A 24,294-nucleotide genomic window follows, 5' to 3' on the forward strand; every position below is an offset into this window, starting at 1 on the left:
AAAAAAAAAAAAAAAAAGGCGCCGACCTTGTTGCGATGGCCACGACATCTAGCGTGGGTCTCTTGTCTTCTAACGTAACGATCGTTTGTTTTGTAGCCTAACAAACGCCAAAGAGCGCCAAAGTACAGTAGCCAAAGCTCAGGACATATATTGTAAAGGTCCGTTAATTCCACATGCATTTTTTGAAGAGGTGATTTAGTTTCTGAGGTCAACCAGGTCAACAATCCCTCACTATCAGCTACCGAAGACACTATGACCTTTATCACAAGGGTTTTCGTGCCAAAAAAGTGCCAGAGCTATTTTTATCATTTCTATGCGTGATTCCGCGGTCACTTGTCAGCCAGTTTAACCAGTTTAACTTGCTGACAGATGACCAGGAATGAGGAAGAAGTTGTATAACCTAGAGAGGTCAGAATTACGCCACCATTTTGGTGGGCTAGATCGAGCAAGCGCGTTTGCCATCTTAGTGGTTTCAGAGACAACGCCTCCTCCTACGTGTACTGCTTTAGCGATGGCATCATACATGGACGTGCCGGTACCATGCATTAACGAGTTGTTAAAGCGTGATTCGTACCTCAAGAATCACGAAAACGAGATCAGGCGAAGGTGAGCATGACCTTGCATTTGACGTTCAGTTGAAGTTCCCCGCTAACTATCTTCACCACGGATAAGAACCATAGCATATCCTTTAGAACAGCGCGTTCAGAATTTCTAATATATGGGCAATCCCGCATTTTCAGACTTTTTGCCCTAACAATTGCCCTCAACAAATATGCAATTGCACCTAGTTCTTTGCCAACATACTACTGTCTCTCATATGCTAATTTGTTTGCGTCAGTGAATTTTTTTTATTAAATTGCACAATATTTATATATTGATCTTGGTTTTTTTCATTACATTGCAATTTGCCATGTACCATTAATTGGGGCTCATTTTCACGCATGAAAATTCCGATGCGCCTAGATCTCATATGGTGATAAAAACTATGTATGTCCAGACGTCCCTGGTACCTTCCTGTGGGTCGAAACAAATTAGGAGGGACTTTAGCGACTAAAGTAGTGAAAGGCGAAAGCCTGAGTGCCGCATTCTGTTGCGCAACTGACACTAATTAGTAATTTAAATAACTAATCAATGTATTGGTCATAAGGTAGATAATTAATTAGTCAATTAATTACTTAATTAGTAATTGGTCATTGGTTATTATATGGCCATATAAGGCACGCATTCGCGCATACCATAGAGTTAATGGCGCATACTGTGGCGGTGCTCTGTGATTGGTCGAGACCTCTATGACGTCATCCCGCCTCGGCCAATCAGAGCCGCCGCAAAAGCAGGACACATTTTGTCCACGACAGCATGAGCCACAAGGCTTTCGCCTTAAAAGTGACAGCTCTTCCTCCACATCCGTTCTACGCGCACTTAGATAAAGCACATGTAGCGCTGTTTGCCCCTTCTTATGTACGGGAATATGGGCATTTGGCGACACATATATGAACCTACGAGCTTTTGCATACCATAGTCTCAGACTAGCCTCACAAAACGCTTGGATCACCTACTTACAGCTAGAACAAGGCGGCGGCGGCACATGGCCACATATCGTGAGCACGCGGAATGGAGGTAGATCCTTCTAGTACACTCTAATGGAGGTCACGAAATTGTTTTCCGAAGAAGTCATTAAAAGAAATATCGCAGTAAAATTTGTTTCTAGTATCATTTTGGCGACCAAATAGAATGTTTACTCCAGTTGGTGACATTTTTGACTACTGTTATTTTTTAAATTTTTTTTTGGCGCACACCAAAATCACGTAAGTCACGAAAGAATCAAATCACCAGGTGTACGGACAGTAAGGACAACCTGTTAAAAAGGGCAATATATTCAAACCCAAGAAAAGAAAAAAAATCCTAATTGGATGTGCGGCAACGATGTCACCATACCGGAAATCATCGAACGTCTTCCATAAATCATTTGAGCTGACGGACGACCACGGAGGAGAAATAAGCGTGGAAATAAGTTTGTTTAACCGGTGTAACCTTAACTCTATACCGCTGAGTGATCAGCCACCATTTTGGTGGGAACCATGAACCACGAGAGCACGCCCATGAGCACGCCAGAGAGCACAGAGCACGGTGGAAGAGGTTTGGCAGCTTTAGCGGTTTTAGTTTAGTTTTCATATCTCTTCGCCAAGAGGGACACCTGGTGGTTGCCGGTCGGCTGTGCCTGTTGTTGTTGACAGCCGGCCGCAGGGAGCTCCATGATCGCGGTGGTTGTGGTTGCCACGGTTAGCGAGCTGGCGTCATGTGTCGGTTATCATAGACCGCGTTGATGTCATCTTGGCTCAAGGCTGGCTGCTTTCGGAGATCTCCTTCCGCGCCAGACTTAAAGTGTCCTTCGAGTGGCTCGACGTGAACTCGCTAAGTGCCGCACAGTCAACGCCCCGTCCTGTAACTGCTTGTCAACGATGGCATCGTACATGGACGTGCCGGTTCCATACATTGAGGAATTGTTGAAGCATGATCCGTACCTCAAGAATCATGAAAACGAGATCAGGCGAAGGTGAGTACGTGACCTTGCGACTGTCATTGACGTTATGCCGGTCTCACGGCACTGTATGCGCGAGCTTGCTTTTGAGCCGCCGTCCGGTTGACATGTCTTTACCGGCTCGGCTTTCTTTACTTTTCTTTTTCGGAATGGTTCATGCGTCCATTCGTATTATGCATAATTTGTTACTGTCGTTGCATTAGTGTGATGATCACCTATTGCACGTACGCAGGGTTAAATTACTTTAGCGCAGCTTTTCACTCACTATTATAGCGGAAATCATCAGGTCCGTTTGGCGATTGCCGATCCAGGTGCATTTTACATCTGTTCGTTTCCACCTGCACCTGATTCGATAATGCTTGTTTTGTTTCCCAGGTATAAGTGTTTCAAAGAACAGCTGCTGAGGATAGAGAACAGTGAAGGGCTTCTGGAGTTTTGTAAAAGCTACGAGAAGTATGGAATTCACTGCATGCCCGACAACTCGATTCACATCTTGGAGTGGGCCCCTGGTGCTGAAGCTGTGTTTCTGCGTGGCGACTTCAGTAAGTGGCGCGACACTTGAACACAATGCTTAAATGAGGAGATAAGAACTCTCCAGTGTGATATACCTCCAAGGAAGATTAGCGGTGAGGACAGAATGCTTGCAATTGCGGTTTGACCTGCTTTTACAGGAATGGACTGTCTTTCATTTGCGAAGTCTGCCAGTACACTTTGTACAACTGGAACTGAAGAAAAAATGTCATGCTGACAGTCAGCACCACTCACTAAAAAGACTCCATGTAGAATGCTGTAAATGTAATGCTAAAATGAATTGTTTAAACATTTACAGCAACAAGTTCCAGATTTGTTACTAATATTTCATGCTGTGGCAGCAGCTAGAAAGGAGTAAAGACAGTGCAAGGGTCATCCTGATCCTGTACACTTTTCTTTTTATTCTTTGAACACACCTTGTGCTGTTATTGCAAAAGTTATGTTGCCAAGATTTACTTGTAACACTTTCAACATTCATATCAACTGAAGAATGAATATCCTTGAAATACTGTTGTCACTTTCGATGCATAAATTCTCTTCTGAAGACATGCATGTATAGATTTGCTTGATGCCTTAAACACAAGCTGTAGGGGGAAAACTTTTTGCTTTGAGAGCCAAAAAAATAGATACATTTGTTATATGTGACTACGTCCAGTATGCAAGAAAATCTTCGAACAGATCTTGAAGCGTAGGTCTCAATTTCCAGGCGGTGACGGGCGCATCTGCCCATCCTGTTGTGGGACAAAACAGGATAGCACGTAATAAATTTTACTACTGCTCGGGCCACACGTAAAATGATTTGTATTTGGTTTGTTTTTCAATGTGGATGTGATAAGTGGAGACTTTCTTGGAGATGAATGCTAATTCGTGACAGCTAATATTACATTTTAATGTAGAACTTAGTACCGTCTAAATATACCGTGCTGTGGTCCTTTGAGTGTCGTTTGATCTATGATTATTTGTACATCATGTAAATTTTGGGCTTATAGCTATTTTTCAGTGAGTACATACTCATTTATGCCTCACTACAAAGCATGGTCCAAATAAGATGCTCAAAAAGCAGCATTCTTTACCAAGATAGTGCAGTTTTCTATTTTCCTCTTGTAGAACTGAAGCTAAAACTAATTTTTAATTCTAATAATCATTTCTATGAATATTGTGTGGCTGTTTTCTGCGCTTACTAATGAATGTAGCGATAATTTTAAGCTTTGTCAGATACGCTGGAATCAAGTGAATATGAAACATTCGCTTGTTGCTCCTTGTGCTGAAGTCTTTCTGTGACCTACCTTATTTGCTCGCATTACAAATGCTTTGCTCCCAAACGAAATTGCTAACTTTCTTTTATGTTCTTTACTCTGGGTAGTAGACATTAGCAGGAATCAATAGTTTTTCAGACCGCATGACAGTTGAATTTCTTTTGCAAGTGAATCCATTGTGTAAGTAAATATGGCACTTTGAAAAAGCCTCAGGAAATGCATAACTTCAAACTTGTGCACGCCACATAGTTGTTCAGCAGAAATGCAGCCTAGTGAAAAATGTGCGCACTTTCTCTGGGGCTAATGTAAATGGAATGCTTTGGATCTGCTCGAAATGAAAGCTCAAAGTATGAGATCCTGATTCAGCAGCCTCAGCTCATCCTCTCCACAGTATCTCATGAGCGCCTTGCCTTGTGCAGAAGTATTGATGCTGTCCTCATTGCGACACTGCATGTGTCCATTAATGTTTAATTGTCCTGGTGTGTCTCGTTAGACTCCTGGGAGAGGCTCACGCATCCTTTCAAGAAACTTCCATTTGGCAAATGGGAATTGACACTGCCTCCGAAACCGGATGGTTCTCCCCAGATTGGGCACTTGGACAGAGTCAAGGCAAGTCACCATAGTTCGTGGCATGCGAATTTGTTCTCCCTGCTTGCGGTGACAAGCTGTGGTCCTTTCTGGATCTACAACTTACGGTGTACGGTTACATGTTATGGTCTCTGGACACCACCATGCTAGATGCAGTCATTGTTTAATGTTTTGAAAGAATAATTATTAATAATAGCACATTACACCTTAGAGAACTCTAACTCATTGGAATGAGCTTGGCGTGCCCTACTGTGTTGTGGCTTGGAGCCCACAACATTGTTTTTGCACATTTTGAGCTGAAGACCACTACGCAGATGAAAGAGGTCCACTATGGACAGAATGCACTCACTTAACATGCTGTTCTTATGGTGTATTTAGTACTTTGATTACGAAACATATCAATATCAATGCTCTCCCACTGTTGCAATACACATTTTCTGATCATGGTCAAGTAGAGATCCGAATTTCCTTTCCATCCTGTTAAAACTGCAGACAGTGCCCTCCTTTCCCCAACTGCCCTTTCAAGCACCACTAACATAAAGCCCTTGCTATTGCTCTACCAACTGAAATTGCCAGGAAAGCTGGCGGATGGCTGGGGTAGAAATATTAGTTTACTTCCCTAATAAATATGTGTGCCTGACCACTGTTGCAAAACTGTAAGGGATCTACAAGATAAAATTTTTCTTTGAGAAGACTAGCAGCATTTCCTTAGAGGTGTGTGGATTCACTAGGCGGGGATAATTAGGCTAATTGCTTCTATAATTTGGAAGTTGCTCCTTTTCAGAAAATTCGTTTAACCAAGCTGAAAAAAAAAAAAGAAAAAAAAAACTTTTTAAACCGGTGTTAATATTCAGTTAAGGCACAGTCTGCAAAAAGCACCAGGAGTGGATTAGGGCAGTGAAAATATCGTGTGGCACATCTTTTTCCAGATTGTGATTCTCAACAAGACCACAGGAGAACTGGCCGACCGCAACAGTCCGTGGGCGACGTATGTCGCCAGAGACAAAACCAACCCCCAGTATGACCACCGTTTCTGGAATCCTCCTGAGGCAGAGGTACGTAGGTAGGTAGGTAACAGCAAAATAGAGAAAAGGAGAGAGAGAGAAGATGGGGGGGGGGGGGGGATGTTGTGGCCTGCTGCTGTGTGCACCATGACTATGGGATGCATGTGTAGTGCGTCAGATTTGCTTCATATTTTCAGTAGTAGCATTAGGCATGGAGGTGACATACTTGTGCCAGTTACCGTATTTGCACTGTTGCAAGTTGCAGCAATTTTGGAGTTTCTTATAATCTTGTAATAAGGTACTTATTACAATATTAATAATGAGGTACTTATTAATCTTGTAATAAGGTAATAAGGTACCTCACTATTACTGCTAGTGTGCAGTACTTGCTGTGTAAACATCAAGTTTACTAATTGTTGGTAATGACCCTTCCGGGGTGGCGCAGTGGTTACAGCACTCGACTACTGTTCCCAAGGACGCGGATCGAATCCCGGCCTCGGCAGTCGCTTTTCGGTGGAGGCGAAAAGCAAGGTGCTCATGTGCTGTATGATGTCAGTGCATGTTAAAGAACCCCAGGTGGTCGAAATTTCCGGAGTCATCCACTACGGCGTCTCTCATAGCTTTGGGACGTTAAACCCCACAAACCACAATTGTTGGTAATGTTTCAAACTACTGACAGACATTGCTGAATGCATGGGTGGTGAGAAGCCATGTTTGATGAAAGTAATCTTGCTGCAGTTTTCTGCTTTGATATCAAGCGGCATGTTCAGCACATTGTGGAAATTTGCATGACAGAGGTGTGAATATATTTTTAACGATGCTCATTAGTATTAACTCGGTAGACTGTGGGCTTGGGGTAGCATCTTCTCGAAGGTATTTAAAGCGTCTGCAAAGTGAAAGCAATGGCATTTTGTTTCCTCCCCCCCTCTCCCACAGCGTTACAAGTTCAAGCATCCCAAGGTGCCCGTACCCAAGAGCCTTCGCATCTACGAATGCCACATTGGCATTGCTTCAGAGGACTACTGGGTTGCCAACTATGCAAACTTCATGAACAATGTTCTTCCACGCATCAAGCATCAGGGTGAGGACTTGGCTCAGCTGAAGAGGGGACTATCAAAGCAGCACACATACACACTAGAAGTCTTTTGGCACAAAAAAAAGAAAAATATGAGAGATGGAGGAGTTCTCGGTCCATTCAAGTATGACATTTAGCTCATCCATTTCTCAGAGGAAAGCAAATGATAACAAAGCTGTCAAATGTGTGCATAATAGCAAAAGTCACAGAGCACCAAATGCTTTTACCTTTCCCCTCTAAAGCAGGTTGAAAAGTCTGGGAACATTTCTTTTTGTTGGGTAAACTAACACTAAGAGTTAAATAATTTAGATAAGAGGCATCCTGCTTCCCGCTTTGGTGGGCTTTGTGGAAGTGGACACTGGCCTTATGAGCACTGTTTCAGGTTGTGTTAACAGGTGTGAAACTTTGTCTGGCTGTATATGGCAGGTGGAACATGTAGTTAGGAGTGAACTCCCGTTTGGAGGTGTATGCCTCGTTGCGGTGCCTACAGCATGAGACCGCCAGATCAAGGAATCATATGCAGTGATATGAAAGTTTAATATCTCAAATTTTGTGGGCACTCTGAACACAAGTGTCGAAGGCCTCTCCTGATTAAACATGCTGCCATTCTGTGATTTCTTAGATTCCAGTTACTACCTTCCACTTTTTCACTTTGATTTTATATCTTGTTTTGCATGGCGATTCTAAACTGATCTTTACGCTTGTGATAGCGTCTGTAAGTCAGCAAAAGCTACTGTCAATTTGTATAGAATGCCAGAAGCTGGTTTGAAATACTGTTCAGTTATGTGAAAACACCGACTTTATTGCCAACTTTGCACGTAGCAATGGTGATTGGTTAGATTGCAACATTGTGTGATAGATATGCATTAAGCATATTTGAAATTCCAAAGCGGTGTTTTGGAGCTCGTAGAGAATGTTTTAGAAAAATGCCTTAAGTGAGAAGAAAGAAATTCTGTCAGTTGCGCACAAACACATTCTTTTTCTTTCAGGTTACAATGCGATTCAGATCATGGCTATCATGGAGCATGCATATTATGCCAGCTTTGGCTATCAAGTGACATCATTTTTCGCAGCATCCAGGTAAGACTTGTGTTTCTTATCAATGTGCTTGTTTCCTATAAGTGAGTGGTGTGGCCTATTTTTTAATCAGGTGCTGTTGTGTCGAATGTCTCTCTAGTCTCATCTTTGTGTTTTAAGCTTCTTAAGTAATTAAAGTGCTGCTGTAATTGCATTGCTTCAGTCAGTGTTGAAGAGATAAACCACGCTGTAAAACTGAAGTTGTGTCATGGCAGTTAGCCTGCCAATCAGTTGGCCAGATCAATCGATCAGTCAAGTAGTTTGCTCACTCAAATCATTCACCTAATCAGTAAACCGATCAGTAAGCTGGTTAATCTGCTAGACATTATTACCGGTACCACTGGAAATGTGAAAAACAATGCGACACATTGATTCACTTGGAACTGGAAACAAAAAAAAAAATTGCCCGAAAAACATATTTTTTTAATTTTCACTAGTGGTAATTTTGTAAAAAAAAAAGCTTGTGAAAATTGGAGACCCATTTACTGTCACAAGAACTTTTTGGTGTGTCTGTGAAGGGAATTTTTCACAAAACATTTCCCAACAATTAAGGGTAAGTTTTATCTACCTGCTCATTCTCTATGAGCTTGCCCTCTGTGGAATCCAGCCAACTGCCTCCAAGCTTAAAAACCAAAATGACAGTGGTGGGTCTGGCTGGTTGTTTACAGTCGTTACGGGACACCAGAAGAATTGAAGGCGCTGGTGGACCGGGCACACGAGATGGGCATCTACGTGTTGCTTGACGTGGTGCACAGCCATGCGTCCAAAAACGTGCTAGATGGCTTGAACCAGTTCGATGGCACCAACAGCTGCTTCTTCCATGACGGGGGCCGCGGAACGCACCCGCTCTGGGACAGTCGCCTATTCGACTACACGCAGTGAGCTCTTGCACCTTACATGTTGCCTCTTGCCGCAGGACTTTATCAGGCCTGATTTGTCAAACATGGTCGCTCCTGTCGCAGTCATAATTCCCAGCACAACTATTAACTTTGTATTGCAACGTAAATGCCTCTCCCAAAGCTTATCATTACCCTAGCCTGCACCTATTATTTTTCTTCGCTGCTTGTGGTTTTATGCTACATTGGAGTTGTTGTCTCGTTTTTTGTACAACAGTAAATGGAGGGGGCATTTCATGTTTGCTCCGGTTACAATGTCTGTAATTGGATAGGTATATACGTCCATGCATGCGTCTATGTGATATTGCCATCTTAGTGTTGCTAACCCACTCTTGCACCAATCCAATCCAATGTCAGTGTATGCACAAAAGTTATGCCTTCTTGGCTTTGGCGGCAAGGCTACACTGGATTGGGCATGCATGCACACGAGAGATCTCATGAGTCGGCTTAGTGATGATTTATTTCTAAAAGCCGTTTTCTTTGCAGTCCCTTAGTTTAACTCGTGTTCCATTGTCTTATGCAGTGTTCAACTTTTCCGTTCTGGCATCCTGGTATCCTAATGTGGTAAAGGAAGCTGCACTAGAATATTAAGGAAAATAAAACCACAGCAGACACAGGACGGAGGCTAGAGACAACACAGCCTCCGTCCTGTGTCTGCTGCGGTTTTATTTTCCTTATGTCTCACCAACTGGCCTACACATCTACCCTGCTAAGCTAGAATATTAGATGTTCATATTTCAATAATTTGAAGTGTTTTATGTATTTTCTTGGTCTTCTACCATCGCATATGCTCAGTATTAATCAACCAAGCTGACAAGAGTATTGAAATGAGGGGCTCATTATAGCTTGAATGGAAGGGAGGAACAGCTCAAACCGACGGGACGTGTAGGAAAGCGAGAAAGACGCATGAGCTGCTCATGTGTCTGTCTCGCCTTCCTACATGTCCCATCCGTTTGAGCTGTTTCTTCCATTCAACATGAACCAACCAGCCCAACAAAGCCCTCTTCTTGAATTCATTATAGCTTACATATATAAGAAGCCAACAGCCTAGTGAAACAAAGTGGTAATGTGAGCGGTTGTTTTGATACCCTTTTTTTGCGAGTCGCAATTGTTGCTTTTGTCAGCAACACATGGTATTTGAATAAGTAGCAGGAGGAATGTTAGTCTGTCGACGTATATATAAACATTTCAAGCATATGCTGCTAGGAATTTCATCTTTTCTGCTCTGGTGGCATTTTATGTTATTAATAAGATTTATGGAGCACTTGGCCGGCATTGCCAAAAGTGGTATGTGATGGAACTCAATGAACTGCTTATAGGATGGAGACGCTGCGCTTCCTCCTCTCCAACTGCCACTGGTACCTCAAGGAGTACCAGTTTGACGGCTTCCGCTTTGACGGGGTCACCTCAATGCTGTACCACTCGCATGGCATGGGCCACGGCTTCAGCGGCGACTACAACGAGTACTTTGGCCTCAATACGGACACCGAGTCGCTCGTTTACATCATGCTGGCCAATCACATGATCCACACTCTCCACCCCAACGCCATCACCATAGCGGAGGTACACCTTTCGCCTACTCCGTGGCTTGGCTGTTAAACGTCCTAATTAATATCAGTGTTATGGCAAGCTAGCACAGACTTTTTAGCTGACGCCAAGTTGTACTCCTTCGTGGTTAACCCGTCACGGAGGAAATTTTTTATTGAAGCACTGCACTTAATCCCTCCCCAAAAGCTCTCTTTCTTTAAAGTAAGCATACAAAAAAGCATGGTGAGTGTTGAACCATCCTGGCTCCCTGCCATTCGTTCCAAGAGTTCTCCATAAATTCGCCCTCGGAACGGCAGCCACGTTTCAGTGAGAGCAGACACCACCACGTGCTGTGTGATGACGGCATGCGCTGAAGAATCCCAGGTGGTCAAAATCAATCCGGGGCAACTTGCAACTTCTCTACAACACTCTCACAGCTCACACGCAGCATCGTCACGACATTGGGTCCCGCATACCAACATGCCACGAAATTTTATAGCTTGCTTTTTGAGATGATCTAAACAGAATTTAGTGTGTTTTGCTAGCTAAGTTTGCCACTTTCATGGAAACAGACAGTACATCCGTACTACATCCTTGTGATATCCCTTGCAGGATGTGTCTGGCATGCCAGCACTCTGCCGGCCTGTGGACGAAGGTGGCGGAGGCTTTGACTTCCGCCTGGGCATGGCACTCCCTGACCTCTGGATCAAGGTCAGTGTTTTTATTGCATTGTACATCTTTTTACAGCCAGGAAGGCAGGTTCCTTTGCCTCAGAAGATAAAGGGAAATGGGGGTGAGATAAACCTGATGATACCACTTCTGGTCGGCTATAATGTGAGCCAAAGGTGCAGGAAAAATGTAACTGGCACAGCTTGTGAGAAAGAAACTGAAGCTGCATGTTTTGGCAAACAGGAGTGTCCTTTAATGCATGTGAACTGACCTTGTTAGTAGGAATATTTGGTTACTGACGTTAGAATGGTGAGAGCCACGCTTAAAGCTTTAAGTAGATTATTGTGGAACTCAAAGACAAAACTGCTCAATTTTTTGCTGCGGTGGTTTTGTAAAAAAATCGCCTTTTAAATTTTTAAGGAAGTTCATAAAATCCAAAATCATTGTGATAAGACTGCCTTGTTTGTGCTCCGTCTGCTTGGCTTGGTTTTATGCTATGAATTTAGATTCAGCGTTTAATTTTATAGATACCGGGTGTTTCAGCGACCAATCTCAAAAATTTCTGAAGGTTGTTCAAGATAGAAACAAGCATTCGCAGCCATGGCAGACACAATATGCTGCAAAACTCTTATTACCATCCATCTAATTAGCAAAACTGCACTAATGAAATTTTTAGTTATTGAAGTTGCATGGTTAGCCCCAATGGAGAGCTTGAAGCTGTGAAAAAGACAATGACAAATGAGTTTTTGAAATAAATAAATAACTCATTTTCTAAAGTCCTGCAGTGCGAGGAAATTAGACGCTTTTTGCACAAAACCTAAACTGAGCGCCAGAGACACACAAAAAGATGGGTACGGATGCAATATCTGGCAATGATGTATGGAGTGGCTATAGCGCTCAGTTCGAACTGCAGCGGGATTACACCCCGTCATATACATCCTTTTGCCTCTCGGCTTGGTGCTGGGGAAAAGCCTGTCATTGCTAACTGCACTGTCATTTTTGACGGCGACGGAGTGGAATAAAGTGCTTGACTTGTTGTACTAGAGCAGACAGCTCGAGCTTGGCACTGCAGCCACTGCACATGTAATCACTGCACTGGGTGTCGTAGCGCGGGGGACAGCGAGAGTCAGGTGGCCAGACAACACTGCGATGTCTGCGGCGATAGGGTGGCCGTGGCTGGCTCACGACAGGGGCTGTAATTGTCAATTGCTGGAGTAAAGGCTTTCTTGCAGCAGTGGAGTAAGCTGACGATGATGATTGTTTTCGGCCTGAAGAATGTGCATTGTAATGAAGTTTGCATGGCGCCTTGTGAAGCAGCTGGTTGGCGTGCATTTTGCTCATGCAGCTGCTGAAGGAGCAAAAGGACGAAGACTGGAACATGGGCAACATTGTACACACCATGTGCAACCGCCGGTGGATGGAGAAAACGGTGGCCTATGCAGAGTCCCATGACCAGGTCGGTGATGTATCGCTGTCGCATGGCTCTAACCATGGCACATTAATGCAATAATAGAAAGTCATTGACCCTTTAACCACTCCCAAAAAATGTACGAAAATTTCCATATTTATGAATAGTCGCTCTTTAACACAATAGCATTAAAGGCCACGTTACCCAGGATATCCAGTGTCGGTGTTGTGATTGAAAAATCATGGCCATGGTGCTGACAGGTGATACTTGGCAGCTGACATTACTGAGCGCTGATTCTTCGATACTACTTCACTGATGTTTGGTTATAAATAATGTGAAAATTTGAAAGAGAAAAAAATTACTCTTGAGGCTAACTTGCCATCAGTGTGTGCAATACTCTCGGCCATTGACATTCCTCAGTGCACGAATGTTACAACAAGGGCTAAAGTTAATGTTGGAAACCAGTTCTGGATCTTCGGCAACGCTGATATCTGAACTGCTTCAAAAAACGGCTCTTTTTCTCGGGCCGCTGCCGCCGGCAGTGCGATAATGCAGTAGTGTTAATGGCTTCTGTCTGAAGATCCTTATTTGCATATATCCACTTTGCTACTCACTTAATCTCTAATCCCTAAATTTGTATCTGTACTATCTACCACATATTAGCATACAGTCATAAGATACTCAGTTTTGCAGAAGACCACCCGGCATGGGATATCTGTAAAGCCTCGCTCTAGCCTAGCTGTATGGACGTGCCTAGAGTAATGTGCCTTACTCATCGCTCAAGGGTCCTGAAAGATTCAATTCACATCTCACCCTGCAATCTCAAAGGAGAAGCCTGAGTTGGCAGCAGGCCACGAACAGGTCATGTCATGTGGTCTCCTGTATTGTGTAACGAACTGACCAATCAGTAACCAGCCATTTCACCTTCCAACTACTACCACCTTCCAGAACCAATAACACTAGATTTTCTGCAGAACGGGGCCTTTAGCGCTATCTCGTCAAAAATACGGCAGATGGCGGTGACACGAACATGGTTCATTATCACATTCTGAGAGTAGTTATTGCAGTTTAGAAGTGTTAACTAAACATGCAAGAATTTAATTTCTCCCAGTTTAAGTTTTCTCACTTCGCCTTTCACACTTTAATCATCCCGTTCTCATTTCACCTGCTACTTAAATTTCTTTGCTGCTCTGTGCGAGTGGCACATAACGTTGCTTCAGTATATGCCCCTCACAAGTGCAGTTTGGGAGTGAATCAATGTTGTCACATGACTCAATATGGAACCAGTTCAGGTTCTTGAGATTGATATTAGCACATCGCTGTGCTTGCTTTAACAATGTGGACACTTCCTGTCCATTCCTTTGCAGTTTTTTACAGAAATTACTAATGGAAGACTTTGCCTTTGGCATTATGGAGCGCACAATCCATTCAACGTGGTCCTGTGGTTGTTCTCTCTTAGGCCCTGGTGGGAGACAAGACGCTAGCCTTTTGGCTGATGGACAAAGAGATGTACACCAACATGTCGGTGCTGACTGAGCTCACGCCCATCGTCGACCGTGGTCTCGCCATGCACAAGATCATCCGTATGATAACACATGCTCTAGGAGGCGAAGCATGGCTGAACTTCATTGGTGAGGTCTATATTTTCTATTACGTTCTCGTCACACTGTTTGAAAAACTAAAAACCTTGGGGGTTGCTTAATTAAGCATCCCGGCGTTACCCTATGGACACTATGCATTGTTGCTAAGTGATAATCTTGATTAGTAGCACCAACTTGAGTAGTACTACTGAGTAGAGCTAACTACTAGAACCATTTAGAAGGGCTGCTTAGCTTTGCTAATTAGTGGCCTCAATGCTCGACATAATGAGGCGGTTGCAGAATGCCTCTAAATTGTTGCTCTAAAGAACGCTCTTGATGGGTGGTGCAAAAATATGAATTTTGAGTGGTACACATATTTTTCATGACCGCTTGAGATTTGTATCAGGATTCAACTGCAGTAGCTAATGCCTCTAAGGATTTTTATTTTGTGCCTGGTTTGTGGCTTTAGAACTCTGACAGCATTGAACTTGGGTCTCGTTAGCTGACGTTAGCCTTCACACGCTGCAGGGAATGAGTTTGGCCACCCCGAGTGGCTGGACTTTCCTCGGATAGGGAACAACGAGAGCTATCACCATGCTCGACGGCAATGGCATCTGGTAGAGGATAATCTGCTGCGCTACAAGTTTCTCAACAACTTTGACCGGGCCCTCAATACCACAGAGGAGAAGTACCACTGGCTACCCGCTGCACCCGTGAGCTGCTGCTATTACCTTGCAATGCACAGTCTAGTCTGAGTGTAACCAGGTGCAGTAAACAGTAATGGGATCACTAGAGGTTTCAAGATGTACATCATACATGCAACCATGCATCAAGCGTAATCCTTTATCTATCCATCCACGTCTATCCATAAAAAGTGACAGATGCAGTCACGGCATGAGGGCAAACTGGTGGAAATGGCCATAGGCAGAACTCGTTATGTAATGAGTGTCGACATTGTGTTCGGAACAATACATGACTGGGATTCTGGCTAATTGGCATGGCTTACTGTTATGATGCCACTTCACTCTGGCTAAACAGTGTGTCGGATCGTCGCAATGCCATCTGATACAGCGTCAACAACAGTGGCAGTGGATAATTGGGAAACATTGTCAGTTGTTCTTGTAAAAGCATTGCAAAGGTTCTCATATTAACTATAAAAATGGATGACAATACATAGTGCTGTTTTCACTTATTTTTAAGGAGTAGTCTGTGGTGACTACTCACTAGTCCCTATTCCAAAGTGTATGTGTCTGTTTGTGTATTGTTATTCTTAATTAAAATGTTTGCCATTTTAATTCACATATGTATTAAATTTAATGCTAGTTAATACACATCTCATGGGTATTGGGAATTGCTGCGCGACACCGCAGACAGTTATTGAAAAATGGACATTTAAGACAGGTTGAAACTCTGCAGTTATCTTTTTCTTGCTGCTGAGTCTGGGTGTTTTGCTCTTGTTTTTTATCTATGAAAGGGTTACGTGAGCTGGAAGCACGAAGATGACAAAGTGATAGCCTTCGAGAGAGCTGGTCTTCTCTTTGTGATCAACTTCCACCCGTTCAAGAGCTTCTCTGACTACCAGGTCGGCATCGACGTGCCTGGAAAGTATCCTTTTCCAATAGAGTGTCCAACAGGGCTGCGTTACTGGCAGCAGGAGGGAAAATAATGTTGTAAAAGATGAAGGACAACACTAGTCGCCAAAGGTTGAAGAAAAAAGAACAACCTATAGGGAAACCTGCTTATGTTATGTATTGGGCATGCAACAGCATTATATTCACATTATATTGTGGCTATGCCAGAGAGCCAGTATTATCAAACAAAGTAAGTACTCGTCTTGGAATTTCACTGTACTCCTTTTATATTCAAAACGGCCTTATAGAGCACACAGATGCCATTAAATTTTTAAGTTTGTCTTTCATGAGCACTTCCTGTGGAATACACAAACTATCTGAACTAAAACTGTCTTGAGTGATAGTAGCCTTATGGAGAATGAGAAGCCAAATTCTCAAGAAATTTAGAGCAGTTATTTCCTCGACAATAATTCAGTCCCATATATACTACTGTCTCCTTATATGAGGCACAGCTACTGCTACCAATAATGCAAACATATTTATTGCACGAGAAAAGTCAGTTGAGCACTTGAAGGTTTGAAATACAACGAAAGCACGCTCATATTCGATATAGCTATGGAGTACGGAGGGTGGACCAGCTTTATGAAAGCAAGCTTGGAATTAATATATACAACGAAATGTGAAAAAAATACACAAAAATTTTGCATGAACGTTTATGATTCTAAATAATAGCTTTGATCTAAGAACGAGACAATACAGAGTACCAAAGCTGAGGACAAACTATTGTGGGCAAAGTCTAAGATACCAGATACCTATGTTTTTCAATAAAAAGAAGCATCTTTATTACCTTAATTGAACAGCAAACATTACTTAATGCGTTCAAGCAAGCTTTGAATGACATACAGTTTTCCTTTGTTTCTTTTTTACCACATAGAGAAAGCTGTTAAAATATGTGAATGAGTGTGGACATGCAAACCGTCTTAAAACATGTACTAAGTTGTCTTCCTCGTTCTTTGTTATGTATGTAATTTTTTGTGTGTGTTTGTGCCTCAAGATGGCTGATGTCAAAATTTTTGTGAGTATTTTGAACGTTTGCTATGTTGTTTCATTATTTTGTATTTATTTGTGCCTTTCTGAGCAAAGAAAACGATATTTTCATGTTTAAGCTGTATGCCGCTGTATTCCCAGAGTAGAGATCAAGTGGGGTCCTGAACCTCGTCAGGTGCAAGGAAGCACCTTTTATTCAGGATCCTGCAGTTTCTTCTATGGTGAATCTTAAAAAAAATAAACTTCGAACTCTGTACACTTTCATGAGAATGCAAATGTAACATTATTCAGGTGAATAACTGAAATATTAATTGTTGCTTCTTGGCTTTAGGGGATACTGAAAGCATTGAAGCTTACCTTAAGCTTGTTTTTACTTTCGTCGGCATGGTGCTTTTGGCCAGATTTGTTCACCAAGGGGATTAACTTTTTTTTTTTTCAATGCATCACAGCTTCCATGAGGTGTCTTGCATTGAAGTAACTGCAGATGACTTCAGTCTGGCAGAGATCTAACTGGGTAAACTAGGTGTTTATCTGAGCATTTCATAGCCCCCGTATTTATGTGTTCATACATTTATTTGATGGCCATTCTTCAATCTTTCATGAGCGATACGAGTGCTTCAAAGATTTGATCAAGGGGCAGCAACTTATCTGTCAAATCACCTTCTACATCGGCCAAGCAGCTATGGCTTTTGTCTGCTAAATACAAGTTTCCCAATATATTTTGTGCACATTCAAGGAACTCTGGTGGTTGAAAATAATTCGAGGCTCTTTACTAGTGTGTGCAGCATAGCTCGCAGAATTTGGTATGCAAAGATCTTCTCAAAGCTCGAATTTTAGACCAAATTTTATTCGTGTCAGTTTCTTGTTGAGAGTATGTGCCCTCATAATGGCCCATTGATGTAGTGGTAATGCAAAAAATATAAACATGAAATGCCAACAAATTTGATAAGAATAAGCACACAATACACATAATAGCCACTAAATGAACCTTCCCCACTAGGAACTTGCTACAACTAGCATCTGGAGGTGAAGGAAGAGTACCATGTAAAGTATTCCAAAAAGTGTTAGATAAAGCCTGAGGTTTAGAAAGAACCCTACCTAAATTCCTTCAGGAGGCGGTAGGTTAAAGCTCTGACAAATAATTCCTGGTGGGTTATTTTTCTCCACACCTCAATCATTGTCACAAGATCAGGGGGTACAGGGCTCTTACTGGGCCGAAAATTGTGAAAAAAAAAAAAAGATTTTTTGAAAATATTTTTGGGAGCCTGCAGCCCATCTCCTACATACCAACTAATTTATTCACTACTTGGGCCAATAATTCAACTGTATAAGATGCAAATGAACTGAATAAATCTCACCTTTGTTCATTTTTTCTCCTTTTCTCAAAACACAAATTTTTTGACGGTTTGCTAGTTTACGAAAAGGATATTTTCGCATCTAGAGCAGATAAATGATTTTTATTGCAGCATGCTCCTAAGCTATTAAACTCTACAATGTTTTTGTGCACTCTAGTTTAAATTCCTCTTGAATCACATTTCCCTACACCAAAATTCAGCAAGTTGTAAAATGACTAATATTGCCTTAATCAATAAAAGTAGTTCCTACGTTGTATTTCTAATATTGCATATTATTTAGCCACGCATTAAAAATAGTTTTCTGATTAGTAGTTTCTCCTTTATTGTTTCTGTAAACAAAGGAGTGAAAATTTCGGATAATTTGAAAACTGATTGACGTATCAGAAGAATGATTATATATATTTGAAATCAGCATGGCAAACTTAAGACTGTGAATTTTCTTGAGGATAACAGCGCGGGACACAGGACGGGAGCACAAGATTAGAGGACGACACACCGAGCGCTGACTTTTCGTTGCATTTAGTCTAAAAGCAAAGGAAAATGTTCCTGTCAGGAGCCATCGCTGACCTCTGGTTGAGGGCATATCTGTAGGATGGAATGGGAGTATGTACATTTTTTGCGTCACACGCACCTTAATGACACGACCACAGGTACAAGGTTGTCCTGGACTCGGATGCTGAGGAGTTTGGAGGTCACAAGCGCATCGACCGGGGGGTGGATGCTTTGACCTTCAATGAACCCTACGCCGGACGGAGAAACTCCATCAAGGTATGCGAAACGCTGTCGCAAGCTCGCATATGGCCACATCCACTTGCATTTAGTGGAAATAACATTGCGGTACTAGGGGGAAAATAAATAAAGAATTAACAGGCAGCACAGACTCTTCAGTCAGTTTGGGTTGCTGCATCACGCCGAGGCTCCTGGATGTTTCATGCATATATAATGATGTGTATCGACCAAGGTTTGTCAATGCAATAGAAGCTTGCAAAGTGATGCCAGCAACTGTCACATGCTTCGTGATTCAAGCTCATGCTTTTACAGCAAGAATTAGTCAAATATCGATGAAACCGGCTGTTTTGTAAAAACCTGCTGCCTGTCTTGACTGCTGCAGTAATGCGTGAAATTCATCTCCAGTCTCTTGCTTAGCTTTGGCTAGTGAAAAAATATCACATATAACTGCAGGTTTGCAAATGATACAGTTTTAGAAATATCGTCGTTCAGGGGACCTTTTAGTTACACAGATCTGCATGCCTGCTGTTTAAAGTTATCTGTGTAAAATATCTGTTTAAAGTTAGGGAAAATAGCAAAGGAAAAATTGATAAACATTAATGTTGCTTTGCAACTGAAATTATACTTGTCCTGGTGTCATTTTAAACAGGAGAAATGTTTGGTCGGGCAGCATAAAAAATATGCAACCTGTATGTTAATATAGGCACACCAAATGAGTGACAAAATGAAGTCAATGCATTTGCATGTCGTGTGACCACATGGCAACTGAAATCAATGAATTGATTTTTCAGACATCCTGCACAGTGGAACCTAATTAATTCGGAACTCAAGGGATTATAAAAAGCAATGTCCAAATTATCTGAAAGCCAAATTCTTTTATGGCTTCCACCAAGCAGTGAAAAAACACTGCCAAAACAGCAGTGGTGAGACGCCCGACTATTCGGCCGGAGTACCCGGGTTCAATCCTGTCCGCTTTCTATGGAGGCAAAACGAAGAGGCATCCGTGTGCTGTGCGATGTCAGCGCACATTAAAGATCCCTAGGTGGTCGAAATTGCTCCATACTGTTTCTCTCTTTCCACTTTCACTCCCGCCTTCCTTCCTTCCTTCCCTTATGGTGTGGTTCAGGCGTCCACAGTAACAAGTGTGACAGATACTGCGCCTTTCCCTTCCTGTGAACCAATTATTATTAAAACAGCAGTGAACCAGTACGTTGAGGCCCCACTGAACAGCACGTGACAGAGCACATATTTAGTTTGGAGGAATGACACAGAACTAACCGTGAGGAATGCACACGGAGCTGGAATGACTCCTTAAGAGAAAAACTAAGCGACACCAGAAGCAGCACACAGCTGTTGTCAGCAACAAGTTCATTTGTGGAGTTTTTGCTTCCAAGGCAACAGGGTGAGTGCTGTTGATGAGGGTGTGAGGTATGAACCAGATCACAAAAGGATCAAACAACAAACAGCGCGTTTTTGTATAGTGATTGCTCAAAGCGGGTGGTCAGCCATCGTGTTTGATGAACAGTGGTACGTAGGAAAGCCCCTGTAGATTTTAGCTGTGGTCAGAGCGCAGCAGTGTTCGATGACAAAAGCTGAAAATGCGACTGGTTCACACCATAAACAACCAGGAAGAAAGCAAAGAAAAGTTTTTAGCTGTTTGCTGATGCTTTCAAACTCGACCTTGAAAAATTTGCAGATGACATGGCTTTATCATGCCCGAATTTATGAAATCTGGATTTGGTCGTTGCCAATTTGAAAAAAATTTCAGTATCCATTCACCGAATCGGATATGAACTAAATAATACTGCCGTGCCATCTGTAGCCCGTGGAAGGTTAGAGAGTGCTCTTCACGTGTCTTTATTATCATGTCTCACGTTTGTCTGTTCTTGCCATGCTTCCTGCAGCAGCTGGAACCACTGATACAGCTAATGTGATTTTTTTTTAGCATCGAATAATTGTTCTATTGATTTCTTTCAATTCTCACACCGACTCAAGGGAGAGCCCAAACCATAACGTAAAACAAAAATGACCACTTAATGCCACATCTGTGCAAGATTTGAGTTTTTTCGATTCTCTCTGGCCTATGTAATGCTCGGTATAATATTCGACTCATATTGCAAATTGTCTGCATTCGCAGACCCTACTTGCTAGTGTCTGGTTGGCACGTGACTAGGCAATCAAACACGGCTCTGTCATATGCAAAGGAATCGTTTATCCCAACATTCATAGAAATAGGAATAGAGAGACAAATAGGCTGACAAAGCTGTCAATAACTGGCAGCTGAATAAATTTTGGCTGGTGGGGTGAAATGTAAACTTTCCGGAGCTCACAAGTTCGTTAAGTATTAGAGAACTGAAATTGTCAAATTTAGGGCAACCACAACCTTTGAGTACATGGCGGTATGTAGCATGATGTACTTTGTGCAGCCATTAAAAACCAAAACCAAAAAAGAACGTCCTACCACGGAGCTGAGCTAGAAGCTGCCACGATTGTGACAAGAACTGAGATGTCAGCTTGGTGCTGCCGTGTTGTTCATGAACTGATTGGTCACTCAAGCTAGTTTGGTGCTTTGCACTTGGTGTCCTTCTTGCCGTTTCTCAGATTAACTGGAGAAAAGTGAGGAGCTACCATGTATGCAAGTTTCTCAGGTTAAGACACATGGATGGAGGAAATAACCAATGCAATGAGGCAGACTTAATCTTCATTACGTTGCTTGACTAAGTTTGGCTGAACACCTTGATTTAGCTTCTAAAACAGCTGCATTTTGTGCAGATCTGTGAAATTATTTCACTGGTGTGCTTTGCACTTCATTTATAAAGTAGGTATGTATGGAAATTAGCTAGGCATTTCTTGGAAGTTATCATCGAGAAAAGGTGTGAATTCAGTTGCAAGAATTTATTTCCTGATATTTTAAACTAACATAAGCAGAGCCGGATATAAACCTAATAAATTTCCTGGCACACCTAGGGTGGATCAGCAATTGATTTGGTTTGGTTTATAGTCTTGAATGTCCCAAAGCGACTCTGGCAATGAGGGACGCTGTACGGAGGGCTTCCATTTCACCACCCGAGGTTCTATGCCACCGCGGTGGTGTAGTGGTTAGGGCGCTCGATTACTGTGCCCAAGGATGCAGTATAGAATCTTGGCCGCGGCGGCCGCTTTTCAATGGAGGCAAAAAGCAAGGCGTCCGCGTGCTGTGTGATGTCAGCGCACGTTAAAGGACCCCAGGTGATTCAAGTTTTCGGATTCCTCCACTACAGCGTCTCTCATGGTCTGAGTCGCTCTGGGACATTAAACCCTATATACCAAACAAAACCACCTGGGGTTTTTTAACTATCAAGCGGCAGTGATACTTGTAACTGCGATTCTTGTTGGTAACTGCAATCGTTTTGACCTGCACCGCTTATGTGCTCAAGAAGTGATCTAACACATTGCCTTGTTTCTTTGCAGGTGTACGTTCCCAGCAGAGTTGGGCTCATCTACGCACGCGCCGACTGACGGGCACAGACAGCATTAGAAAGAGTGCAATATTTTGCGGCTAGGTTTAATGTTGCTTCACGCGCAGAAAGACAGTGTTTGCAAATAAATGCAGCATAGCAACGTCTTGGAAGTAACTTGGACACTATTCTGCAGTGCACACCGTGCTTGTAGAAAGCACGAGCTGCAGTTTGGCTTGCCATGTGGTTGGGATTTTGTGGGGCAGCAGATTTAGTGAAAATAAAATGTTTTCAGAATACTGGGATTTTGTGGGGCAGCAGATTTAGTGAAAATAAAATGTTTTCAGAATACTCACCTTTGTCAAATAAGATAGCCATTGTGTACTGTTGTAAAGCCACTGAGCTCACAGAAATAGGAATAGTATTGTTCCTGTTTAGAAGCCACACACAAGTTGGACAAGAAATTAAACCTTTTGTCAGTTGTTTAATGCCTATCCTCTGTCGCTGTAGTAATTTTGTGGTGTATTATGTACTTGAATTATTTTGGCTTAGCAAGTAGGGTTACTCGGCTGCTTAAATATACAAGCATGCAGAGGTTACTTGTTTAGCAGCGCAAGAAATACTGAAGTGCAAATTTTAAGTCTTGCAGAATTTACTGTGCTTTCACCCCGCAAACCAAACCAATTTCCAAATGAGCTAATAGCATTATTAAAGGAATACAGACACCAAGTTTTGTTTGCATATTTTCTTGTAATGATCGATGCACATGACATTACTGTACATGCATCAACTACAGTATTAAAGATGTGGTGTGGGCATCCTTATTATCATGTTTTCAAGCCTCGGAGCATCGAATGGCCTGCCTGGCTCAAGATATACTCCAATAAGTGTGTACTCTTGTCTCTCAACGGGAGCAAAGACTGGTTGTCATGTTTGCATATTTTCTTGTAATGATCGATGCACATGACATTACTGTACATGCATCAACTACAGTAACGCCCCGTTAAAGCGTTTTTAGAAAATGCGGGGACAACGTACTATCCGGTAAAACGTATAATCTCTCGATTTTGAAAAATTTAACTGTTGAATGAGGTGCAGAGGCATTTATTGACACTTTAACATGATAAAAATTATCGCTATTTTATGGCGTAAGATATCAACAGATGTTTTCTGAGTAATCGGCGAATTTAGTACGCATGCATTTGCGCTGATGGCGGAAAAGATTCCGCGGCACATCCGGTTCGTTGACAGCAACTGCGAGCCGTGGCGGCTTTCGCGTCGTTTTCGGATGCTTCGCCCCCTTACACCAGTGCACTGCAGGGAAGTCATCGCGATGGCTGGCTGTTGCCACGTTCTTGCTTTTCATGCTACGTTCGCCGGACGAGAGCTACTGCGCGTATGTAAGCACTTGCCGTATTTACTCACGTAATGGACCCGCTTCTTTATTTTTTCTAGAAAAGTGGAATCTTGGAAATGCTTTTATTACGCGGGGAAAAAATCTTTTGTGCGTGTGTGTTTGATTCGAAATTTCATGCCCGTTCATCCATACATCAATCGTCAATAAAAGCATGCGGTCACCCGCGATCACCTCGACGATTTTTTTTTTTTTTTTAGCACTGCTTGCTTCAAAAGGTGGCGTCATCACGGCACGATAAACTTCAAAGGCCATTCAATCTAGCAGTGCCTTGGCACTCTGCCAAGTTCGCCTAGCCGGTCATCCGCGCAGAAGCTCTCATCAAACGATAAAGAAAAAAATAATTAAGGGGACACTTCAGCCTTGCCAGAGAAGGGAGGGCTGGCTGCCCCTGGCCCTACGGTGCTGGGAATGGCAGGACCCCGCCGCTTGCCACCGACGGTTGTACCTGTTGTAGGCCGTCACTGCACCCGCCACCGCTTCCACGCGCGTCTTTCTCTCTCCCTCTTCTGGGATCCGCACGCGGCAGCGGAGGTGGTTGTTGTCACTGCAGGGAGAAGGAAAAGAAAATGCACGGGCCTGCTACTGGCT

At 42.7% G+C, this 24,294-nt stretch overlaps 1 protein-coding gene across 2 annotated transcripts; it reads left to right on the top strand.

The window, feature by feature from the left end:
- Nucleotides 1-304: 304 nt before the first annotated feature.
- Nucleotides 305-22,456, top strand: AGBE (1,4-alpha-glucan-branching enzyme). 2 transcript variants are annotated; one of them, XM_084577487.1, is made up of 15 exons: nucleotides 305-606; nucleotides 2,915-3,081; nucleotides 4,820-4,935; nucleotides 5,844-5,969; nucleotides 6,855-6,999; nucleotides 7,983-8,073; nucleotides 8,739-8,948; nucleotides 10,286-10,529; nucleotides 11,106-11,204; nucleotides 12,508-12,618; nucleotides 14,030-14,201; nucleotides 14,679-14,863; nucleotides 15,625-15,755; nucleotides 18,774-18,891; nucleotides 22,303-22,456. In XM_084577487.1, exons 1-15 carry the CDS (start codon nucleotides 380-382, stop codon nucleotides 22,348-22,350), a joined length of 2,190 nt encoding a protein of 729 aa, XP_084433613.1. In that variant the 5' UTR covers nucleotides 305-379; the 3' UTR covers nucleotides 22,351-22,456. The 2 variants fall into 2 exon arrangements, with proteins under 2 accessions (XP_084433613.1, XP_084433615.1); XM_084577489.1 differs by lacking the exon at nucleotides 305-606 and adding an exon at nucleotides 2,094-2,554.
- Nucleotides 22,457-24,294: the final 1,838 nt, after the last annotated feature.

This window comes from Amblyomma maculatum, chromosome 8, assembly GCF_055883805.1.
Source record: "Amblyomma maculatum isolate TAMU_Amacu chromosome 8, ASM5588380v1, whole genome shotgun sequence".
Taxonomy (NCBI): domain Eukaryota; kingdom Metazoa; phylum Arthropoda; class Arachnida; order Ixodida; family Ixodidae; genus Amblyomma; species Amblyomma maculatum.

Coding starts and splice junctions, on each gene's coding strand:
- AGBE (XM_084577487.1), top strand. CDS start 380: ATGAGGAAGAAGTTGTATAACCTAGAGAGGTCAGAATTACGCCACCAT. Junction 8,074..8,738: donor TCATTTTTCGCAGCATCCAG/GTAAGACTTGTG, acceptor GGTTGTTTACAG/TCGTTACGGGACACCAGAAG. Junction 15,756..18,773: donor GGCATCGACGTGCCTGGAAA/GTATCCTTTTCC, acceptor ACACGACCACAG/GTACAAGGTTGTCCTGGACT.